The 10,004-nt window shown below is 53.2% G+C and overlaps 1 protein-coding gene across 1 annotated transcript; it reads right to left on the reverse strand.

Annotated features, from left to right (window-relative positions):
• Window positions 1–7,831: 7,831 nt before the first annotated feature.
• LINGO3 (leucine rich repeat and Ig domain containing 3) lies at window positions 7,832–9,763 on the reverse strand. The gene has a single exon (XM_058821192.1). The coding sequence runs from the start codon at window positions 9,761–9,763 to the stop codon at window positions 7,955–7,957; it is 1,809 nt and encodes a 602-aa protein (XP_058677175.1). The 3' UTR covers window positions 7,832–7,954.
• Between the last annotated feature and the right edge of the window lie 241 nt (window positions 9,764–10,004).

Here is a 10,004-nt window from a genome sequence, read left to right on the forward strand (position 1 = left end):
GCGCTCGGGGCTCGCCCTGTGCTGCCTCCCGGCCCGGCAGGATGTGCTTTCAAAACCTGTGCTGGGCTCGGCTCAAGGAAGCTGGGTTTGGCTCAGCAGGGCTTGGTTCAGCTGGGCTTGGTTCAGCTGGGCTTAGCTCAGTCGGGTTTGGCTCAGCTGGGTTTGGTTCAGCCAGGCTTAGCTCAGTCGGGTTTGGCTCAGCTGGGTTTGGCCTTGCTTCCCCACAGCCCCCGGAGCCCCCTGGCACTGCCCTGGTGTCGCAGACGTCTTTTATGAAAAATCATTTCCTTAGGTTTTTTCTCCTGAGAAGCTGAGAGGCCTCAGGAACAAAATGTAAACAATGATTATCTGCTGCTGTGGAATGCAACAGGCGCATCTGGGATTGGTCTCATGTTGGTTGTTTCTAATTAATGGCCAATCACAGCGAGCTGGCTTGGATTCTCTGTCCGACACACAAACTTTGTTATCATTCTTTTTCTATTCTTAGCCAGCCTTCTGATGAAACCTTTTCTTCTATTCTTTCAGTATAGTTTTAATATAACATATATCATAAAATAATAAATCAAGCCTTCTGAAACATGGAGTCAGATCCTCATCTCTTCCCTCATCCTCAGACCCCTGTGAACACCGTCACACCCCGGCCATGTCACTGTGTCACCATCAGTGCCACCTGTGGGTTTGTGTCCCTCCAGCTGCTCCTCCTTCCTGGATGGCTCCAGGGATGGCTTGAACGGTGGCAGCTGCTCTGAGGAGGGGATTGCCCCCCAACCCCCCCTCAAGTCACATAATTAATTCCCCCTACATAATTAAAACCCCCTTCCTCTGGGTTATTACTCTGGAGGGAGTTAGCAAGGAGGTATATTTTCATTTTCTTCCATGGACCGAGGTTGTGGGTTCAGTTCCTGAACCCACAGGTCAGAGTTGGAGCTGATGATCCCTGTGCTTCTCTTCCAACTCAGAATATTCTTTGATCTGTGATCTTTTTGCTGGGATTTCCTGCAGCCATTGCACGAGAGGAGCCCAGCCCTTGGGAAAAAAACCCTTTTTTTGTTTGTTTGTTCGGGTTTTTTTGTTGCTGTTTTGGTTTTTTGGGGTTTTTTGGGTTTTTTTTTTGGGGGTTTTTTTTTGTGTCCCAGAGCTTTACAGATGCTCAAAGTGCACCAAGTGACCCAACTCAGGTGGAGAAAATCCTCCCATTGGTGTCTGTCCCCTCTAGGAAAAAGTAATTTTTTAAACACTCTAAAGCTCAAATATTTCAATATTTCCTCCCTGTGGGAAGGGAGCTGCAGGGATTTCTCCTGGGGGCAGCAGGGTTGGGATGAGCAGCCTTTGGGAAATGTGGATTTCCATGAGGAAAACAGAAAATTCCACTTTTTGAGCCCAAGAACAGCAGGACCCTGGGTCCAGGCACCTCTGCAGGGATTTGGGGGCTGGGGTAGGACTGGGGGTGCTGGGAGCCTGCAGCCACCCCTGTGAGGACCCCACAGCTCCCTCCCTTGTATTTATTTCTGTATTTCCCAGGGTTGTTGCTGTTGGCTGGGGCTGTTTCTGGGTGCTGAGGCCGTGTGTGAGGGCTGATAAAAAACCCTGTGGGGCTGAGTCACGCTTGGATCCAGCTCAGGGAGGAGGAGCAGGGCTCTGGGAGGGGACAATCTGCACTGTCCACCCCACTTTGCACCAGCAACCCAGACTGGTTTGGGTTGGAAGGGACCTCAGAGCCCACCCAGTGCCACCCCTGCCATGGCAGGGACACCTCCCACCATCCCAGGCTGCTCCCAGCCCTGCCCAGCCTGGCCTTGGGCACTGCCAGGGATCCAGGGGCAGCCCCAGCTGCTCTGGGCACCCTGTGCCAGGGTCTGCCCACCCTCCCAGTGTTAGAAGCATCACTGTTTTTCCCTAATGAATAAAATTACCTTTAAGAAGTACTAAAAAATGGTAGGAATAAAATGACAGAATTCCTGCCATCCTGTGACCCTGCCAAGCTAGAGAGGAATGGCCAGGAAAGAGGAGCAGCCAGGAATTGCCTTTTAGCTGTGAAATTCCTCATTTGTCTTACTCCAACCAAGTTTTTGCCAAGTTTAAAAGCCACCCAAGCCTTTAACAAGGATGCTTGTTTCCTGTCGCCAACTTATGCAGGACTGTGCAAAATTCTGATTTAGTGGAGCATCCATGAATCCTTTGGTGGGTTCTGCTGCCTGTTCCAGGTGGATAAATCAGCTGCAGGACACGGCTCTGGTGGCACTGATGGCACTGATGGCACTGACAATATTTGCAGACTGGTCCAGGAGCTGCTGAGCCCTTTTCCCCCTGGATTCTGGGACTGATGCAGGGAAGCTTTTCTTAGCTCCAGCCTTTTTGCTTTGTAAGGAAATTGATTTCTCTTCCCAGTGGGAGATAGGATCTTTAATCGCAGCCTCTGGAAAATGGTATTTTTCTAATTGTCTTTATTCTTTTTGCTGGTTTTTTTTGCCATGACATCGTTCAGCAGCCCGAGGGTGCTGTGGGGATGCTCCGAGCTCAGCTCAGGGCTGATCCCTGGGGCACTGAACCCACCCGGGGGCTCTCTCAGCATCTCCATCCTGCACCATCCCCCCCAAAAAGGAGCAGGGGGTTCAGTCCTGCCTCCCACACCCTCGGGCACAGGCAGGAGCTGCAACCTCAACCCTTCACCTCCCCGTGCCAGGAAACTTGAAGCAGGAAATGAGAGAAAAACCCCAATTTCCTCCTTCGTCTCACGGCAGATCTCCCTTGTGGGGCCTGCAGCCTCACGGTTAATTTGGCACCCAGAATCACCTCCCTCGTGTGGTGGGGAGGGAATGGGAGCCCCCCCGGACCCCAGGGAATTTTTGGGGCTGGAATTCCGAGCTGGAGTGACCCAGGGCTCGTTTCTCCAGCAGATGGAGGCATTGCTTTGCTGCCACATTTCTCTTCAGCGAGAAAAGCAAGGCACAGTTCTTCCCAAGGATTTCTGAGACTCACATTCTCTGAACCTCAGAGAAAGGGAGAACACAATTCTTATCACTTGCTGTGCCTGTGTTGTGCCCAAGTGGAATGCAATATTGTCCTAGGGTGATATTATGATGCTTGTATCAGTTCTGTTTATGCTGGATATCATGTTCTGTGCCTTCTAGACTGGCTCTGAAGAGTGAAAGTTTTGTTTTGTTTGGTTATCAGCTGCTCCCCCATGGCTGGCAGGACAGACAGACGGGGCAGTACATGGTGCTGCTTTTGCTTTTAGCTTTGCTCTTGCTCGTTTCTGCTTTGCTCCTGCTTTTTGCTTTTCTCATTAGTTAGTTTAGCTAAGCAGTCTGAATTTTCCCTGGAATGTTTTTTCTTTCCCTTTCTTGGAATCACTCAAACCTGCTCCGGACTGGGACCTGGGAACACCGAGAGTTTGCACCTTGTGGCTGCAGCAGCTGCCCCAGCACCGGAGGGACTGAGAACAGAGCGACCACCGCCAAGAGAGACTTTCTGACTTTGTCATCTTTTTCAGAGCGGTGAAAGAGTGGTGTCATCTGGTATTGTTCATTCTGTGTGCTGGGGGTGCTGTGCCTGTTAAATAAACAGGTTCTTTCCACTTCTCTCCAAGGAATCCTTCCCAAACCAGCTGGGGGAAAGAGCTGGGGTTTGCTTTCTGGAGGGGCCCCTTTGGAAGTTTTCTCCCAAATTTGCCCTAAACCAGGACAAATATAGAGATTATTTATCCAAAGTGAAGATGTTTTGTTTCCTTGGCCTATCAGGCCCAACTCTGTGTGTATGTTGGGACTGTGAGCTAAGAGTCACGAGATTCTGGGCAGTGCAAACAGTTGTGTGCACAGTGAGTGCTTGGCAGATTGAGTTTAGATAAAATGTATATAGTACAGTTGTTCCAGACTGCAAGGCAAGATGTGTTCTATTACCATCTGTATGGCAGTTGGCTTCTGCTAATAGGGCTGTTTTCTTTATCTCTTCCACAATCACTCCTCCCTCAGGAGGGGACACCTGCTGATAACAGCCATTGAATGTCACTGCATGACTGATAAGAACTACAGCATCCCATTGGGAGATGTGAGCCCAGAGGGAGGAGCCAAGCATTCCTGCCTGGATATAATCTGGAGATTCTGGAACACCAGCACGGCTTCTGCACTGGATTCCCCAGAGGAACAGCAGCTGCCTCTGCCCCTGGATCTTCAGAGGAAGAGACTGCACCTTTCTACAGGATCCTTGCTCCAGCAGAACCAGCCCTGACACTGCAGGAGGGCTGCAGCCACAATTCCAATGGGACTGCTGCCAACAGCCTGACCCACAGGGTGTCAGGTTGGGTTCTGACTCTGTCAGTGTTGTTTTAGTTTACTGCATTGTTTATTTTATCCTTTTATTTTCTTCCCTATTAAAGAACTGTTATTTCCTGCTCCCATAATTTTTCTTGCCTGAGAGCCCCTTAATTTAAAATTTATAGCAAATCAGAGGGATGGGGAGGGTTTACATTCTCCATTTCAGGGGAGGGTCCTGCCTTCCTTAGCAGACACCTGGCTTTCCAAACGAAGACAATAGTATAATAAAGTAATTAATTAACCCTCTGATATCCACAGAATCCTCCTCATCATTATCTCTTCATTGGAGTCACCTTTGATTTACAATATTCCTTTGCTCCTACTGCCAGCCCAGGCTGTGCTGGCAGAGCTGGGGCTGGCAGGGGACAGGGCGGGCACTGAGCCTGGCAAAGGGACACGGTGGGGGTTTGGGGAGGGGCATTGCTCCCTTTGAGGGGGACACAAGGACACATGGCCCCTCAAACATAAAACTGGTGCAAACATAACACTACCCCAAGGCAGATGCAGCTCACAGGATGTGGCCTCTCCAAAGGGTAACAGGTTAAAATAAAATGAACAGGTTAAAATGATGTTTTTACCCTGAAAATCAGTGGATGGGATGGTTTAAAATATCTGTATTTCAGTGTGGATGTGCTCCTGTTCAGAATTTCCAAGCAAAATGGTGTTAATATATAGAGAGACCAAGAAAATCTGCTTTTTTTGTAGTTCCTGCAGTTGGAATGGATGATCTGGTCCATGGAAACACCCAGTTGGGGTCTGATCTTTCCAGGCAGCACTTGGGACTTTCTGCAATCTCTTGGAACACCTGGATGCTCCAAGGCACCATTTCCATAACTTCTTTTCCAGCTTCTCTTTCTCTTTGGGAAGGGGACCCTGGACTGGCTGAGCCCGTGGTGGGGACAGCAGTGGCAGCTGTGCCAAGGGCAGGGGTGGCCTTGCGGGGGCCAGGCTGTGCCCTGGGGATCAGGGGATGGGGAGGCACTGGGATGGTCACTCTGTGGAGGAGAAACCACATCCCCCTCCCCACTGGCTCCTGCCCATTGCAGTGCCCCCCCCGTGCCTCAGTTTCCCCCGGCACGTGTCTGATTTTCCAGCCCCATCCAAGGGATTTGGCTCCCTGTGTGCACTCTGGGGTGGATGTGTCTCCTTTTAACCCCCTCAAATCCCAATTTTCCTGCCAACAGGACTCAAGGTGCTGCCTTTGCAGCCTGCACTTTTGGCACATCCTCCTAAACACTGCATTAATAATTAATAATCGATTAATAGCAGCAGCAGTCCGTTAGCACACGTGCATTAATCATTTATTAGTTATTAGTATGGACTTTGGTATCCACTGGGAGGTGGTTTCATGTTGTTTATGTGGGGTTTGTGGGACTGATGGTGGGGATGGACTCAGGGGCTGCAAATCCTAGCAGAGCCCTGGGAAGGGGGAAAGTCTGCTGGAATTCCAGCGGCTTCCCAGCTTGCAGCAGGTCTGGAGAGCTCAGAGCTGTGAATTCTGGTGCTCCTGCCCTTTCCAGCTCCTGCTCAGGCTCTGCCCATTGATTTTGCCTTTTCTTATTGAGACACATGGGGAAGAAAAGGGGGAGAAAAACCTAAATGAGCCACAAAAGTCGCTTTTTTCCCCGTTTTTTTTTTTTTTTTTTTTTTTTTTTTTTTTTTTTTTTTGTTTTGCTCACAAATACATCTGACATGCTCATTACATAGAAAACTGTGCCAGGTCTGCACTGCCCTTTGCTCCCACTGTGAGGTCCATGCCCAACCCCCTCCCTGCCCTCCCACCCCCCTCCCCAAGGATAAAAACCCCAGACACCAAACAGGACCCTGGGAGGACACGGCATGCATGGCTGGGGGCGAGGGGCACCAGGCATGAGGGGCCATGGGGACAGACAGACAGACCCACGGCAGGGAGGGATGGACATGGATGGATGGATAAGGATGGAGATGGATGGATGGATGATGGATGGATGAGGGATCGATGGATGGATGGATATGGATGGATGGATGGATGGATGGATGGATGGATGGATGGATGGATGATGGATGGATGGATGATGGATGGATGGATGGATGGATGGATGGATGGATGGATGGATGGACGGATGGATGGATGAGGGATCGATGGATGGATGGATATGGATGGATGGATATGGATGGATGGATGGATGGATGGATGGATGGATGGATGGATGGATGGGGGAACCCTGTAGCAGCAGAACAGGGCTGGGGGGATGTTCTGAGCAGCCACTTGTGCCCCACAAAGCTCCCAACTCCTCAGATGCTCTGGCGCCCATCAGGGAATGCACAGCTGCTCCCTCCAGCTCCCAGCCTGACCATCACTGGCTGGAGAAGGGATATCCAGGTGGGGAATATCCCTGCAGGAATGGAGACAAAGGTGGGACCTGCAGCAACCCCCAGGGTGCACATGGGAGGAGGAAGAGGAGGAGGAAGCAATGAACTCCCTGGATCCTCCAGGTTACACCCAGGCTCTTCCATTCCAGCTTCATTCCTTCTCCCTCACACAAGAATTCACGTCCTGAGGCAGAGCCAGGGCACAGCCTGGGAAGGGGTGGGATGGGAAGGCAGGAACCACCCCTGTGGCAGCAGGAGCAGCCCCAGGAACGTTGCCCCGTGGTCCTTAGCGTCGGAGGGTGCAGGATCTGGGATGGAGGTGTCAGCTAGGATGTTCTCCTGGACTGCTTCTTCCCAGCATTTCTCTCCTCTTCTTTCCTGGGCCATAGGGCCTGCCTGCACAGGATGAGCCAGGTCCTGCTCTCCTGCAGATTTTGATTTTGCAACTCCAAAAAAATGAACCCAAAAGTGCCTTTTGAACCCACAGGAATCCCAACCTCCCACTGGGTGTATGCAGAGATGGGGGGGCCTTGCATCACCCTGGGGTTGCTTTTCCTTATTTTAATGATCTTGGCCTCATTTTGCCTTTTTTTCCCTTTTTTTTTTCTTGCTGACACCTCTTTAGAGCCTGGCCCTGGAGGGTTATTATTGCTTGTGCAGAAGTGTCCCCGGGCACCCACATTGGCAGATGCTGGATCTTAAATCCATGGAGGAAAAGCTCTCAAGGCACATCTGTGCCCGGGAGGGGGGGGTCTGTCTTTGCCAAGGGGCTGGGGGACCCCTGAGCTTGGCACAACCTCCCCAGTCCCGCATCGCCCCGGAAGACATTTCTCTTGGAAATTAATTAAAAAAAAAAATCAGACCAAAACCCCCACCAACAACAAGAAAAGAACCACAAACAACTACCAGGAAAGTTTTCTGAAGAGTCCCTTACAAAAAAAGGGAAAGGGTGGGGGGAAAACAAGGAGCATTTTTCTCCCAGGCCCAAACACTGCTGATCTTTTGGCTCAAAGAAATGCATAGTTGGTAGCAAAAACTTCGCTACATCAGGAGCCCCTGGGACAGCCCCTGAGCTCTGAGGGCTCTCCACAGGGCTGGGACATTGGGGTCATCCCTCCCCGACCCTGAGGTCCCCACGGTTCTGACCCTGCTGGCTTGTGGCACCTCTGTCTCCAGCCATGTCCCAGCACAGCAAGGTCACTCTGCCAGCTCTGGGACACGGCCGGTGCTCCCGCAGCCCTCCCAGCCTGGGGCTGGGCTGCAGAAAATGGTTCTCCTCTGAGAGAGGCTCATATCATCTTCATGTTGAACTTCCTGGCCCCTCCCTGGCCGGTGGTGGTGGTGGGACCATCCACCTTGCGGAAGGAATATTCCACGGAGAAGTTGTTCTTGTGCTGCCCCCGTCCGCGGCTCCAGACGAAGAGCAGGAGGAAGCAGAAGAGCACCACGCCCAGGAAGGTGATGCAGCCCATGGCCGTGGAGACCAGGATGGTCTTGAGGTCCAAGGTGAACTTCAAGAAGACCTGGGTGTTGTTGTGGAAGGTGTCGTTGAAGTCGCTGAGGTACAAAGTCCGGTTGGCGAGGTGGGCGCTGTCAGCCGGGCGCCCCTTGACCGTCAGCGTGGCGAAGTAGGTGTCATTGCCACCTGCGTTGCTGGCGATGCAGATGTAGGTGCCACTGTCCTGCACCTGGGCAAAACGGATCTCCAGGGTGCCCCCGGGCAGCACCGTGGCCCGGCCCGTGCTGCGGGTGGTGATCATGCGGTGCTGGGGGGACACCCAGGCGATGGAGGGGTCAGGCTCGCCGTCGGCGCGGCACAGGAAGGACACGGACTGTCCCTCCCGCGCCGTCACGTGCTGCAGCTTCCGATCCCGGATCTTGGGCTTCTGGCAGGTGAAGTACTCGAAGAGCACCGAGTCCGGGAAGTCGCGCAGGGCGTTGCCCTGGATTTCGGGCGGTGAGGAGCACATGGGCTGCTGCCCGTCGAAGTTGAGCGTCTTGCGGCGCTGCAGGATCCAGAGGAGCCGGCAGTCGCAGGCCAGGGGGTTCCTGTCCACCCGCAGCGTCTCCAGCGTGTTGACCGAGTGGAAGGTGCTCTCCTCCAGCGTGGACAGGAAGTTGCTGGAGAGGTTGAGCAGCCGGATCTGTCTCAGGCCAGAGAAAGCCTGCGGCTCCACAGACACCAGGAGAGCGCCCACGATGTGGAGCTCCTGAAGCCGGATGAGGTCTTTGAAGGAGCCCTTCAGCACAGTGCTAATGGGGTTGTAGGACAGGTTAAGGTACCGCAGGTACACCAAGTTCCTCAAGGCAGCGGCGGGCACGGCTGTGATGTTGGTGTAGGTGATGGAGAGTGAGGTGAGGTTCAGGCCCTGGAAGCTGGTGGGGGACACCTCCTCCAACAGTGGCCAGTTGTCAATCTCCAGCTGCAGGAGGTTGTAGAGCTTCTTGAAGTTCTGGTCCTCCAGTGCAGAGATGCTGAGGTGCCGGAGCCGCAGCACCTCCAGGTTCTGGAGGTAGGACAGCGACTCGGCCGAGATGGAGGTCAGGTTGCACTTCTCAATGGTCAGCTGCTCCAGGCCCAGCAGCCCCGAGAAGGCGCGCTGGGAGATGTACACCAGGTCATTGTCACCCACCTCCAGGCTCTTCAGGTTGCGCAGGTCCTGGAACATGTAGTCCAGCAGGATGACCAGCTTGTTCTCACTGATGTCCAGCAGGGTCAAGTTGGTCAGCTTGGTGAAGACCCCCGGGGGGATGAGCTTGAGCTGGTTCCCCCGCAGCCGCAGCGTCTGCAGGTTGAACAGGTTGCTGAAGGCGCCGGGCTCCACATTGGAGATGATGTTCTCGCTGAAATCCAGCTCCTCCAGCAGCGGGTAGGGCGCCAGGTCGCCGGGGTTGAGGCAGCGGATGCGGTTCTTGTTGAGCTCCAGCACGCGGGTCTCGCTGGGGATGCCCTCGGGGATGGCGGTGAGGCGGCGGCGGTGGCACAGCACCGAGCGCAGCTGCGGCGCGCACTCGCAGCGCGCGGGGCACGCGCCCGCCCGCGGGGACAGCAGCAGCAGGGCCAGCAGCGGGAGCCACCATCTCATGGTGTGGGGCATGGTCTAGGGGCTCACTGCCGCGCTGCCATGTGCCTGTGACAGAGAGAGAGAGCAGAGTCAGCGGGGACAAGGTCATACCCTGTGACAGTGTCCATTGGGGTTCTTGGATGAGGGAAGAGACGAGGATCTGACTCCATGTTTCAGAAGGCTTGATTTATTATTTTATGATATATATTACATTAAAACTATACTAAAAGAATAGAAGAAAAGGTTTCATCAGAAGGCTAGCTAAGAATAGAAT

The sequence above is a fragment of the Ammospiza caudacuta genome, chromosome 28, assembly GCF_027887145.1.
Source record: "Ammospiza caudacuta isolate bAmmCau1 chromosome 28, bAmmCau1.pri, whole genome shotgun sequence".
Taxonomy (NCBI): domain Eukaryota; kingdom Metazoa; phylum Chordata; class Aves; order Passeriformes; family Passerellidae; genus Ammospiza; species Ammospiza caudacuta.

Excerpts from the sequence above, each read along its gene's own strand:
- LINGO3 (XM_058821192.1), bottom strand. The coding sequence starts at position 9,763 with ATGCCCCACACCATGAGATGGTGGCTCCCGCTGCTGGCCCTGCTGCTG.